Source organism: Protobothrops mucrosquamatus, unplaced genomic scaffold (genome assembly GCF_001527695.2).
Source record: "Protobothrops mucrosquamatus isolate PMUCROS unplaced genomic scaffold, P.Mucros_1.0 scaffold539, whole genome shotgun sequence".
In the NCBI taxonomy this organism is placed as follows: domain Eukaryota; kingdom Metazoa; phylum Chordata; class Lepidosauria; order Squamata; family Viperidae; genus Protobothrops; species Protobothrops mucrosquamatus.
The window spans coordinates 12,715-26,638 of NW_015386844.1; the positions used below are offsets into that span (position 1 = coordinate 12,715).

At 36.0% G+C, this 13,924-nt stretch overlaps 1 protein-coding gene across 1 annotated transcript in view; it reads left to right on the forward strand.

Moving 5' to 3' along the window:
• The window catches only part of PSMD12 (proteasome 26S subunit, non-ATPase 12), a gene marked incomplete at its 5' end in the record, with an annotated part of 15,411 nt that extends 10,595 nt beyond the window's left edge, over positions 1–4,816 (forward strand). The window contains 3 exon segments of the mRNA XM_015816959.1: positions 2,056–2,230; positions 2,726–2,803; positions 4,272–4,816. Of these exon segments, the coding sequence (XP_015672445.1) occupies positions 2,056–2,230; positions 2,726–2,803; positions 4,272–4,481 (463 nt within the window).
• Between the last annotated feature and the right edge of the window lie 9,108 nt (positions 4,817–13,924).

The window sequence follows — 13,924 nt, forward strand, 5'->3', positions numbered from 1 at the left end:
GGGGCGGCGGCCAGGGAGGAACAGCCAAAATGCCCCCTCGGCTTATGCGCGGGTCACCAATTTTTCCCAGTTCTCTGTGGGAAAATCGGTCCCTCGGCTTATACTCGGGTCGACTTATACTCGAGTATATACGGTAGTTAGAGTTATATCTGATAGAATAGAATCTTATCAGCCCATATGGAAGATACCTTCAAACATAGGTACTATTTGGCGCTTTTGCAAATGGGGAATGCTTCTTTATGTCTTGAAATTTACTTTAACTCAGTTGAAGCTTTTGAAGTAGAAAGGAGTAATTTTTCATGTGTGTCTGAAGCTGTGTCACATATTGCTTAAATAGTTTTTCTCCAAGCTAAGTTCGAAAAACTGCAGGGAGAATGAAGAATCAGCATTGTTGGATGTGCAGGCAGTGCTGGAGGCTGGTTCTTTGTTTTGCAACATTTAGCTTCCTGTCTTTTTAATTGAAATATATGGGTACACTGGAGACCCAGCTATATAGGCCTCTGTTGCATTGACAGAGAAAACACTGGGCAGAGAGGTCATTCAACCTGACCACGCTTAAGTCACTTAAACAGTGCAGATTTTTTCACATTCTGTGTATGACAATTGGGCAGAACCTTTGAAGAGTGACCTTCATAAATGCAGGATTCTCCATGGATGCTCATCTGTCATTCCACCTTGTAAACATTTGCTCCAGCCATATAGTCAGTCTAGTAGGAATCTGAACCAAACTTGGGGGCATGTGGGGGCATGAAAAGTTAATAGGTATACGTGATAGTAAAATACTGATAATAAAGAAGTCAGATTTTAGCGCCAAACAGTTCAAATAGGTAAAAATATGTGTGAAAATTCTGAAAAGGCCCAAGAAGAAAAAGTTATTTGAAGTGAAGTGATGTTATCCGAAATTTGCTACTGATAAAAATACTTGTAAATTATTTAAGAGGCAGGAAACCAGAGCTCCTATTCTGTGTAGCAGTGATATTCCATATAAATAAACTTTGATACAAAAAGGAATGTGGAAAAAAATGTTGTCTTTTAAAATGTAATTCACGGCTAATTCCTTCCAGCAAAGGTATCTTAGGAATTGAAAACTCTATACAAATTTATGGAACAATGTTCCAAGATTTTGAAAATGCTTTCAGGTACATATATGGAAATCCCACTAATTCCACTTTAAAATGAAGAATTCTGGCCTAATAAGAAAGCTTTAAATTGTTTTCAATGAATTTCCTTATTTTGTATCTAAAATTGATGATCGGTTTGGTTCCTTTCAGCTCTCCAAACTTGTAATTCCAAGTTAAGTTTGATTACAAACTGGTACATAAAATTAAAAAAAAATCAGCTTCTTGTTCCAAGTGGTACTTGTAATATTGTTTATTTTCATATATTACTACATCTCTGCAGATTGGTTTCTTTCTCTTTCTCTGAAACAGGCACTGAAGAGTGTTGTATTGTATGTCATCCTATCCCCTTATGATAATGAACAGTCTGACTTGGTGCACAGAATAAGCAGTGATAAGAAACTAGAAGACATTCCCAAATATAAGTAGGTGGTTTCTGGTTTTTTTTATTTAAGAATACATTTGGGATGAAATCAGCACAAATGTTAATTTGCAGAATGTTCCCTGTAGAATTTCATATATTCATAATGCTGTGTTGTTGGTAGGGAGATGGCTAAGATATATAATGAACATATTTGAACTACCCCATTTATAGAATGTAAAATAATAGTTGTGATGGTGTGCATGTAAGATATCGATTTCTGTTCCCAAGTTTGTATATGTATATATGTTAAACTGAAACTGTATTAGTATCCTTGATGCATATTTGTAAATAATTTTTGGTAAATATGTGTATACTGATATGTATAGTGATGCTGGTATACTCTTTTGAATTAATAGTTTATTTTCTAACATATTAATGCAATTATTAATCTAATAAAGCAAGTAAGGTAGATTAATGCACTGGTACCACTGGCAGAATTCTTTTAGAAAATGCAGTGTTCTGATGGATGTGAAGATGATTTAGCCATTTACAAAGGCTCTCTTTTTTGAACAGAGATCTTTTAAAACTGTTTACTACTATGGAATTGATGCGCTGGACTACCCTTGTGGAGGATTATGGGAAAGAATTGAGGGAAGGATCCCTTGAAAGTCCTGCAACAGATGTGTTTGGATACACAGAGGAAGGTGAAAAAAGATGGAAAGATTTAAAAAACAGAGTAGTGGAACATGTAAGTCAATTCTGTTTTTTAGCCCTTCATCATTAATAGCAGTCGTCCTTTTTATTCAAACTCTTTTGTCAGTGGGATTATGTAGTGCTTATTGCCAAACTCTATTTGAGAAGTTATTTTTGACAGATACGCATTTGTGTTCTAGTTGAAATACAGGAATATAAATTGAATAGTGTAGCAGTGCTGTTCCATATAAATTAACTTTGATACAGAGAGGAATGTGGGGAAAATGTCTTTAAAATGTAATTCACTGCTAATTCCTTCCAGCAACTTGTTTGCTGTACATTAGAGTTGTATCTAAGAATATCTTGTATGTTTCCTACATATTAAACTGAATAAATTATTTAACTCACTTTCAATAAGTATTTGAAACGTAAGCAAATGCTTGAATCCATTACAAGATTTCCTTTTATATTTTGGGAAATTATTTCAGTTAATAACTAATACCTAATTTCAACTAATACCTAAAAATCTATTCTGATTTTTTTTCTTTAGAATATTAGAATAATGGCAAAATATTATACCAGAATTACTATGAAGAGAATGGCACAACTTTTGGATTTATCAGTTGATGTAAGTGATGCTCAAGATTGCTTATGCCTTTCACATTAGAGAAAATATATGACACTGTTGAAAAAAGAGCAGTATTTTTGGAGTTTTTAGAAACCAATTTCCATGATGATCTACATTTAATTTAGTAGTAGAATCAGTAAATCTCATTGAGATTGTGAAAGGAAAAATATCTGAATAATTCTTTCTGTATAAATCAAACATATTTCTTTGATAGTCAATTAAAATAAAGACTGGTGTCAGCTGAGACATACTTGGTAAAAGGATCGAACTCCTGGCAGTGGGCAGAGTCAGCCTGCAGTACTGCATTCTAACTACTGCATCACCAGGACTCTGCTATGCAGATATTTATCTTTAATTACAGATTTGTATTGTCTCATGCAAGTTTATTTTGACACATCGATTAGTTAATTTATATAGTAAGATTGGTTGAATGTGGTTGAATACAGGTAGTCCTCTACTTATGGCTGGTCTTTTAACGGTGGTTCGCAGTCACAACAGCCTCAGAACAGGTGCTTTCTAGCTTATAAAATGTCATGCCAGCCTCTACTGGTCACATGACTGCATTTCGGATGCTTGGCAACCTGTTGACACTTATGCCTAGTTGCCAAGTGCCCTGCAGTCATGTGATTGCATTTGAAATCATCTCTGCACGTTTCCCCAGAAAGTCATTGGGGAAGCCAGCAGGGAATGCTGCAAGCAGAGGGGACTTGAGGATTTGAGGTCTGTTCCCCCAGAATGCTGAGGGATTTCCCCTCACCTCCCCATGCAGGGAGGGGAAATTCTCCCACATGTAGAGGAACAGGCCTCAAATCTGGCAAAAAAGCTAGCGAACCTTTCAGAACACTGGTGTTTGCTAATGTTTTAGTAAACACCATCATCTCTATCCTGCTGGAGGGGAAACTGAGTCTTTCAGAACACTGGCATTCAGTAGCATTTTAGCGAATGCCAATTGTTACCACCTTCCATAGTAGAAAACATTAGTGAAAGCCAGCCCTCTGAACCTTCCAGAACAATGGCATTCGCTACCATTTTCATCAAATGTAATGCCTGTTCCTCCAGCGCACCAAAGGATTTCCCCTATGGAAATTCTGGAAAATCCTTTGGCATGCTGGAAGAACAGAACTTGGAATGCTGGAGGACCTCTAAACTGAAAAAAAAAATGCTAGCAAACTCCATAATTACAAATCTAAGTGCTATTGCTATAATTCTCATGATTAGTTCTTCCTGGTGGGGTCGGGAGAGAGCCCAGGCCTCCTGAGTGTGGTGGTGGGGGCCAAGTGATGACATCAGATAATCCAGCCAAACACAAATATTACTTAAGTACATTTCATTGGAAGTTTGTGTGTGTGTGTGTATTCATTTCTGCAGAGTATGGATAACTGATGTACTATTGTGAAACAATGAAATTTCATTCAAAATGAGTTGTTAGTTTGACTACCTGATTCTGTGTCATTTATTTGCTTTACAGGAATCTGAAGAATTTTTGTCCAACTTAGTGGTGAATAAGACCATCTTTGCAAAAGTTGATAGGCTGGCGGGAATTATCAACTTTCAGAGACCCAAGGACCCAAATAACTTACTCAATGACTGGTCTCAGAAGCTCAATTCCCTGATGGCTCTAGTTAACAAAACTACACACCTCATTGCCAAAGAGGAGATGATACATAACTTGCAATAAGGTGCCTCAGTAGCCTTAATGCTTTAGAGAGGCATTGAATTGGCCATAGAGACTTTATCCCACTGTATATTTTTTCATCTCTCCCTTCCAGATGAAACTTAGAACATAATCACTCTTGAAGAATTGTTGACAATTAAGTTCCTTTGATTATTAATTTGGTTTATAACAATTTTTTTGCTGCAATTGATGGGGAAAAATAAAATTGTACTGCTTGTGTAATGGAAATGGCCTTTGATTTATCCCAATTCATCCTGGATTTGTCTGATTTGCATATCTTTTTACACTGCTAGATATATGTTGTAATACATTCTTTTATAAAGAAATGTGACAAAGTGTTTATTTAATGTTGATTCTCTTAGACTGAAATTTCAAGCATGAAACAAGTATAATTTCTCTCCAATACTAAAGTATGGTAGGTTTATAGCAGATCAAGAAAAGCATGGAATTAAGTTGTAGCTGTTTTGTATGTTTTTATACATCAATGCTTTTCACGTACATTTATCTAGGTACGTTAACATAAACAGTTAAAAAAAAAGTCTAAAGCATTGCTGATAACTTCATTGTGTTTTGATGAAGGAACTTATCTAGGCTGTTTCAAGTAACCTTAAGCTCTAAAATGAAAGCAAAATGTAAATAAATCAAACTGGTTTTTTAACCTTGCATTCAACTGGTAAATAGCCATTTAAGTTTTGGCTCATAAACTTGCAAGGTTAAAATTTAAATGTACAGGCCTGCAGAGAGCTATATGCTGCAATTAATTAATTAATTAATCATATGAGCCATGTTCAGATACTAACACAGGTTGTTTCCAACTAAACTTGTTTTAAAAATGGCACTTAAAACACTATAAAGCATGCATAGGTAAGTGTCTTGGATACATTGAGGTTAATGCTTTGAGCTTGCATTTTTAAAATTGTATTCCTTTATATTATTTGGCAACTTGCAAATTTTCATTGGGAGATTGTGATGTGGCGTAGAGGGGTGGACTCTGCTATTCTAAAGAACAAATTGCTCCAACATTGGATCATAGCCTATATAAACAAACAAAAATAGATATTTGTTACATGTTTTATTCCATTTTGCATGGTACGATGTAAATAGAACAGTTGCTTGTACAGGCATTTTTTTGTTTAGGCTCCTTCTGAGGTTTACTATTTCATATAAGAATTGTTGGTAGTTAATCTTCATCTCTTGCTGTTGTATCAGATTATTTTTTGTCAGAAACTTGAAGTGAGTTTACACAGAACTTTCAGCGAGCTCGTGATCAAGAGTTTGTTTAGACCAGTGTTTCTCAACCTTGACAATTTTAAGGCATGTGGACTTCAATTCCCAGAATTCCACAGCCAGCAATGCTGGCTGTGGAATTCTGGGAGTTGAAGTCCACATGCCTTAAAATTGTCAAGGTTGAGAAACATTGGTTTAGACCCTGGACCTCAGTTAATGGCTTGATTTAAAGGGATGCTTGTAGAAGAGGAGGATGGAAAGTGATATTTCTGAATGTTCTCCTCCAACCCCCTCCCCCCCAGTCTCTTTGATATAGGGGAGCTCTTTGAGTGGGTTAGGAAAGGGCAATGGATAATTTTCCAGAAGGAGCCACCCCAATCTTGGCCATGTAAAACTTAACCTTTAATTTAAGTGCTATGTATTGCATGTGGTGTCTTAATAATGTAACTAAGGGCCAGAAGATGCAATACTTGACATAAAGTGCTTGTCGAGCGTACTATGTGTGGCTATATTGTGCTGCCTCATGTTGTGATACAAGCCCAGGGAGTATCTAAAACCATGCTTGATTCTCATTACGTATTAAGGTGTGCAAAATTGAGAGATTCATTTCTTACCCGCTTTTACTAAAGTTTGCGCGTGTCATAAGGCCAATGTCAATTGAACTCTGTTGCCTTTGCTACATTGCAAAATGTTGATCGCTGCCTTCAAAGATTACAGAAGGTCCCACTGTCCAGTTGTTAGATAGCTTCCCTTAAATTCTTGTGCCGTTGTTCAGTTTATACAGGATTATTCTACACAACATTAAAAAAGAATTTCAGTGGCAAAACCAAAACAAATTATCTGCCTACTCTCTTCACTTAATTCTATGGATTTGAACAAATGCCGATTGCCTTTTTTTCCCTATAACACAATCCTAAATTCTTCTGAGTTTCTGTCTGCCATGACAATGGTGCCTCCTGTGCTCTTTATATGACACTCAACTTATAGATATATTTTATTTTCCCTGTGATTCCTTTTGCCTTTTCCAGAGGGGGGGTCTAGGACAACTCAGCGCGGCCAACTTGCGGCAGGACAACTCGCCTCAGGACAAGAGTTACACTAACATCGAAGAAATGGTGGAACAGAATCATTAAAGAAAGGATGCAAAAGGAGGGACAAAATGAAATGTAAATGGCAAAAATTAAAATATTTTTCAAATTATTGTAAATACTTGAATTGTTCCTCAGAGTTGTCCCACGGTGAGTTGGCCGTGCCGAGTTGTCCCATTCTGTTCTAGAGCAGAGGTCCCCAACCCTTTGGCCACCAGGGACCGGTTACGTGGAGAGGTTTTTCCGCGGACCGGAGGGTGTGTGGTTTTGTGTGCTGCCTGCATTCCGCGGATGGGGCTTTGCTTTTTTGTGCGGCCCGGTACTGGTCCACGGATCGGGGGTTGGGGACCCCTGTTCTAGGGTCCATTTTAAACACTCATCAAGAGACATGCATTCCATTAAGTCATTGCTTAATCGAAGTTTGCTGAATAAATCATAATTGGCCATGTCTGTACTGTAATTTAAAAATTCTTGTGGCTGGGATACCAGAACGTACCAATTAAACCAATTGCATTATATGTGTTGTGTGATCCAGGTGAAAATTTAACATCCACTCCATCAAGATACTTTTGTAGATTACAGACTTTTAGCAAACTGAAAAAGCTCTTGTTTTCAAGGGCCTCTCTGTATGGTTCATGTATACAATCCATTTGAAACCATGGTGGGAAAGTCACAATTTACTGAAATAAGCTGGTAGGTACAGTATTTTACCTTTATCGCTTACCCTTAAATTAGAACTGATTTAATTGTACATGAAACATGTCAACGGCAAGTTATTAATGATGCCTTGCACAGGCTGTATATTTTCTGTAATGCATAAGGCTGGTTTAAAGATTGTTTAGTGGAAATTGTATCAAAAAAGGAGTGGTGTTGATTGCAAACCAGACAAGTATTGCTTTATAGATAGCTTTAGTAAAAAAAAAAAATGGTTCTTGCCTTCACATTTTCCTGTGGAAGGCAGTTAACATATGTACATATGACAACTTAATCTGTCAGACTGGAATGGTGTATTAACATGCAAATCCTTTTTCTTCAAGAGCTGATGAAACCCCATTAAAGTTCCTTCTTTAATAAGATTCAAACTCATTTCCATTTCCAATGCAGTGGAATAAAATTCAGAAGAGAGGAGTGTTGTATTAAGTATAATTTTGATGAAAAAATGGCACAAAAACTTATTTGAAAAGCAAGTTACAATATAAGCATTTTTAACAAAAGTAGCTGAGTTTGTTTTCTAAAATGTTCAGCAGTTGCAACTACCCTACACAATTTCTTTCAAATAGGTAAATAAGTATTTTCTTTTCTGATTATTCACCAGCAGAATATTATTCTCAGTGTATACCACCATGAAACTCTTGGAAGGATGGTAAAAAAATGGGATTACAGTATCAGATAATGTGCTGAATGCTTATTACATTTATCTAGAATGAGGTAAATCAGAATGCATGCACTGATTTATCTGAGCAAGAGTGTAAAATTTTAGGGTGTCTACTTGAGATATAATTTTAATAAGGAATATGAATATGTTGTGGTAATTCCATGCAATTCTGTTGTCTTGAATTTAAAAAATGATTAGATTTACTACTGACTGCCACTTAATGCTTCTAGACAATTGCTACTTGTTTATACAGTACTTTGATAAGATTAGATCACATGACATAAACCATGTTTTTTAGTTAATTGAGATTCGGTAAATGACAAATGGTTGGATTTGCAGAACATACTAAAATAAAATGGCTGGATTCATGTAACTTAAGCCAAAATTAAATAAACTGCATTATGGCTTAATATGTTGTGAGAAATAAGTCATATAACATCTATTAGGATGATTTATTAAGTGTACATACAAAACCCACACATTTTGCTTAAATAGCAGCATAAATATAGTATTCACTATACGTTTTCAAAAATAACCTGGTGCCCGCTGAATGTTTTTGACAACCTCTTACCACAGTGGTGCTGTGAGGGAGTTGTGCTAGTTGTGATTCAAAACATTTGATGGGCACAATGTTGGCTGTGTTTTACTTTGTAATGGATAGCATTAGCAATAGAGAGTACTGATTTTGAAACATGATTTGGGATTTGGGTGTGTATTCTTTATAGAGTATGTCACTTTTCATAGAACTATGTCTAACGGAAGTGTGTATACATTTTTACATGTTACCAAAGAACACTTTCTGAAGTGATCTGGACAACTTTGGATGCATTCTGTAGTTTCTAAAAGGTAAAAAGAGTATGGGGCAAATAAAACTTCCCTCAACCAGTAATATGTCCCCCTATACTTAGTGCTCTTAATTTATATCGCCAATACATCAAATCTCTACCTTTAATTATATCTAAATACTAGAATCGTGTGGAATGGTGTTTTGGTCCTGCAAGTCTAAACCTCTGTGCAAGAATCCAAATTATTGCACTTGGATAGGCTCAGCTTGAACCCGGGCAATTGATTGCAGTGTCAGACTGTTGCTATTAGCAAGAGTTGTCAACCATTTAAATGATATCTGTGTTTTGCTATTTAAATCCCTTATTCTTTGTTTTTTCTATATTTGAAAAAATGTGCTCATAACCCTCTGTTTTCTCCAGGCTAAACATTCCCAGTTCATTCAATTTCTCAATAGTGTTTAGCTGCCTTTGCCTGAACCTGTTCTAGTTATTCTGAACCCACTGAGAAGATCAACATAACATGTAATAAAAACCAAAACCAAGAGTTAAGAGTAAGAATAATTCTGTGGTATGAAAAGGCAATGTTTTTAGTTCCAAAGGCTACATATGTTACCAAACTAGTGGTAAGTCCACAAATTCTACTTTATTTTTTTCTTCCATGGTAAGTTGGGAAAGTTGCTAGTCTACTTCCAAAATTCAGAGGACTTAAATGGGGGGGGGGAGGCTTGAGGATTGCAATTGGATCATAGCTCACAGGTACCTTACTCCCTGCTATAGGTCAAATAATATAATTAGGAGTGGTGATTAACTATTTCCCCAAAATCCCCTTAGCCTCAAGGGAATATATTTTGCTTCTCAACTTGACTAATTATTTTCCTGAGATTAACAGAACTAAAGTACTGAGCATCAACCACTGGTCCAATCTGAATAGCTTGCAGCCCAATAATAAATCAGTATTACTCATTTTATGGCACCATAGAAAACTCTAGGCAATTTGTTGTCTTCTACCCCTTTTCAAAGCAGGTAACTGGAGTAATTGCGCACCGTGAAATGTATGAACTTTAATATCAAACAAGGAGCAATCTTCCTTTGTAGAAAGAAACGATCCTTTATTCTCCAATCAAAAGGTGATTTGTAATTAGAGGTGGAAAAAAGCTGCTGTGTATTCTAATGTAAAACTTGCTAGTTTTTGTTCAAGGGATAAAAGCATGGTGAAATTAACACTTGACATACTTGCCTTTGCAAAAGCAGTGCACTGCAAACTCCTTTTTTGAATTTCCAAAATTTCATTACCTTGAAATAGTTATCACCTCCACCATTAAAGGCGATATGTATTCTCACACTATGAGTAAATCGGCAATTGAGCCAAGGCCTGAGACAGGAGGCTGAATTAGCGTTAGGTTTTGTTTCTGTCCTGACCAACTGGGTTCACATTAAAGTCTGGAGGTATTATACAAAGATCTAGCTCTCTTGAACAATCCATAATGCTGGGAAAGTGGGTAGGAAAGAGAAGATGACCAGTGCACAATCTGGAGGTCCTTCTGAACTCATGGCTTGTGTTCAAGGAACAGTAAATACCAGCAGTAACTATAGATCAAATTGAAATTTGGAAAATTCACAAGTCCATGCTTGATTTATTTTTTTAAATAATTTTATTAAGAATTAATGAAAAGGAAAAAAAAACCTGAATTATAAAAAAAAAACTACAAAAATAAAAAATCCAAAAAAAGAAAAGTGGAAAAAAAAGTAACTTCCCTCTTCATCCTAGCAAGTAAAGATAATTTTAATAGTTTATCACCATCTCTTAAGTTCAACATAATCTCTCTTCACTCAATAGTTCGCCCCTTAAGTAACAATCTAAATGTTTGTCAGTCATTCTTTGACAGCAAAAAATCCAATGGGGCAACCAGTTATATTTTTCATTTAACCCTTATAAAATTAGGCAACCTTGTATTCCTTTCCTAAGTTGTTTTTTTTTACAAATCTTAGTTTTGAGTCCTTTAAAAAGAGTCCCAGTTCATCTGTTTTAAGCTAAAAATCTTTCAGAACTTTAATTATGCAATTATAATTATATATTTTTGTATATTCAATAAGCAAAGTTTGTCCCTTGTTTGTCACTTCTAATAAAATCCTTCAGGACTTTACTGAACTCTTTTTATATATCCAGTTTAAAAAAATACAAATCAGTTTCCTGATTCAATTTGATGCCCAAATTGCATTGTTCACCTTTTGAAAATCTAACTTGTCCAAATTAGGGCACAGTTCAACCTGCTGCTACCATATCCAAGGTTTGTTATTAGTTTACTTACAGTATCTTGACGCCAACTTGAAGTATGACTTAGCCATTTCTTCCCTCTGACCTAGAGATAGGAAACTAGAGCATCCAGCAAACATGAAAATTGTGCCAGGAATGAAATGTGCTGCATGCAGGCACCACAGTGCCTATGCAATGTCCTAATGACTTATTTAATTCCCTACAGTTTCTATGATGGAAATTGTGATTTATTTTATCTGACCAGTTGCCTTGCAAATATATAGAGAAACTCCATATGAATTACATTTAGCTCTCAGATCTCTCTCCCTGTGGCTAAGCTTCATGAGTAAATTCATACATTCTTCACAATAAAAACTTTTGTACCATAAAAGTACAATACAATATGTCAATTTTCAGGGTTTCAGTATAGATCTCTTTAAAGACCATTTTAACCTAAGAATTCGGCAGAGGAACAAAAAGGTATTTGCCGTAGCAGTTGATTGGCATCTGTCACAATGCTGATTATTTCTACTTTAGATTCAAATATTAACCACTGAAATAATTAAAAACTTAAAAGTTTGACCCAAGTTTTGAATGTAGATTTTTTCCTCAACATTTATTTAGTAACTAGCTGTACCCAGCCACGCGTTGCTGTGGCTCAATCTGGTTAAATGGAAAAGAGAGAGCACATGTTTGTAATATATAATGTTTTTACCTGTCACAAGTGTGACATCTATATAATAGTATATAAAAACACGCGCGTATTCGAATGCAACGTTGTGTCAAAATTTCAAAGCAATCGGTGAAGAACTTTCGGAGATTTAAGATTTTGAACAAACGAACATTTACATTTTTATTTATATAGATTGGGCTTCCATACCATTTTCATCATTACCATCTATTGATAGGGTCTGGTACAATTTTAACACACTTTTTCTAGGCAATTATTGTCACCCAAAGTAGCTTACTTCCATTAAAACCGGAAGGATGGGACCTGCTTAAAAACTGCAAAGGCAAGGAACACAATGAACAGGAAAGTAGAAAATCCCAAAAGAGGGTAAGGGAATTAAATTGCCCCCCTTTTCTCATTCTATTTCTTTTTCTTCGAACAAAGGAGTAGGTTCATGCACTGTACTAAGCCATGATTTTGTTAAGAAGCCACAATGGCTGGATTCACACAACATATTAAGCCCAAACCTATCAGATCATATTGTGACTTAACGAGATGTATGACTCCATGATTAAATCAAACGAGGCACATTCCTTCTCCAAAGATACACTAACTTGGGGTTTGTCTTTGCATTATATATTAACCCATGTTTAACTAAACATGGTATTAGTGAATTAATGCAATTGTTTAGGTTTGCACTAGGTACTGAAACACAAAGCAGTCAACTAATCATCTTTATCCCACTTTGAATCCAAGGACAATATCACTAATCAGTGCCTCTAGATTAAATGTCTGTTAAGTTTATACTCCTGAAACCTTGGAATTTTTAATTGCTTAAGGATGGTCCCTTTCATCTTGACAGTAGTAAAATGCAGGTCCTCAAGAGCCCAGGCAGGCAAGCTGGAGCACAGACCTTAGCTATGTTGAGACGTGTTTATGCAACTTGAGTTACTGAACAATACGTACCGCAAGGGGTGTCATGGCAGGGCAACTGATGCAAATATAACTCAAGTGAACTATGTTATTCTGTATTGCTCACCAGAAACTATTATTCCCATTCTTTACTAAATATCCTGGTCGTTCCAATTTGTTTCATCTCAAGATGGGAGGTTTTGAAAGAGGTCATGTATTTGCCAGATGCTACTGCCAGCAGAGACAAGAAGCGTATTTTTAAGATAGTCAAGAATGCCAATAAGGACTGTGATGTTGATGCTGTTGTACATCTTGGCATGAATGATCTGTCCCCCAAAGATGTATTCTCTGTGTAGAATGATATCCAGAGCTTGGGGCAGGAACTTTGTAGGATAAGCTTTAGGCTTACTTTTTCAGAGGTTTTACCTGTCTGTAAGGAACAAAAAGGAAAAGGCCAGTGTATAGCGGAGTTGAATGTGTGGTTAAAGGAGTGGTGTAAAGCAGAAGGCTTTGGTTATATTAGTCACAATATTAGTCACAATGTCTGCAGCTGGTCTAATGAAAAACTGTACAAAAGAGATACATCAAAGAAAGGGACTGAGTTACTTGGCATTAAATTCACAGATTTTCTGGAGAAACATTTAAACTAAACAACGGGGACAGAGAGTTAATTGATATAGAACACTTCTGTCCTCAGCAATCTAAAACTAATAGGCTTATCAGTGCTTGTAACATAGATGTTTGTGCAGGTAAGAATATCAACCTTGCTGTCAAGGAAAATCAAGCTTTTGATAGTGGGCCATACCATATGCACTAATCAAACAAGTGGTAAGGAAGTAGGGGAACTCAGGCACAAAACAGGTTATGTAGAAAGTAAACACAGGGTCAGTCAAAAAGGACTCAAATGTCTATAACCAATGCACAGAGTATGAGGAATAAACTGGGTAAATTAGAAATTCAAGTAAACAAGGGCAGATATGATATTGTTGCCATTACGGAACCTTGGTGGGATGAAACCCACACATGGAATATACAGCTAGAGGGATTTAAATTATTTAAAAGAAACAAACCAAATAAAAGAGGAAGCGGAGTTGCATTATATATAAGAAATAACTATATCTCTACAGCAGTGGTT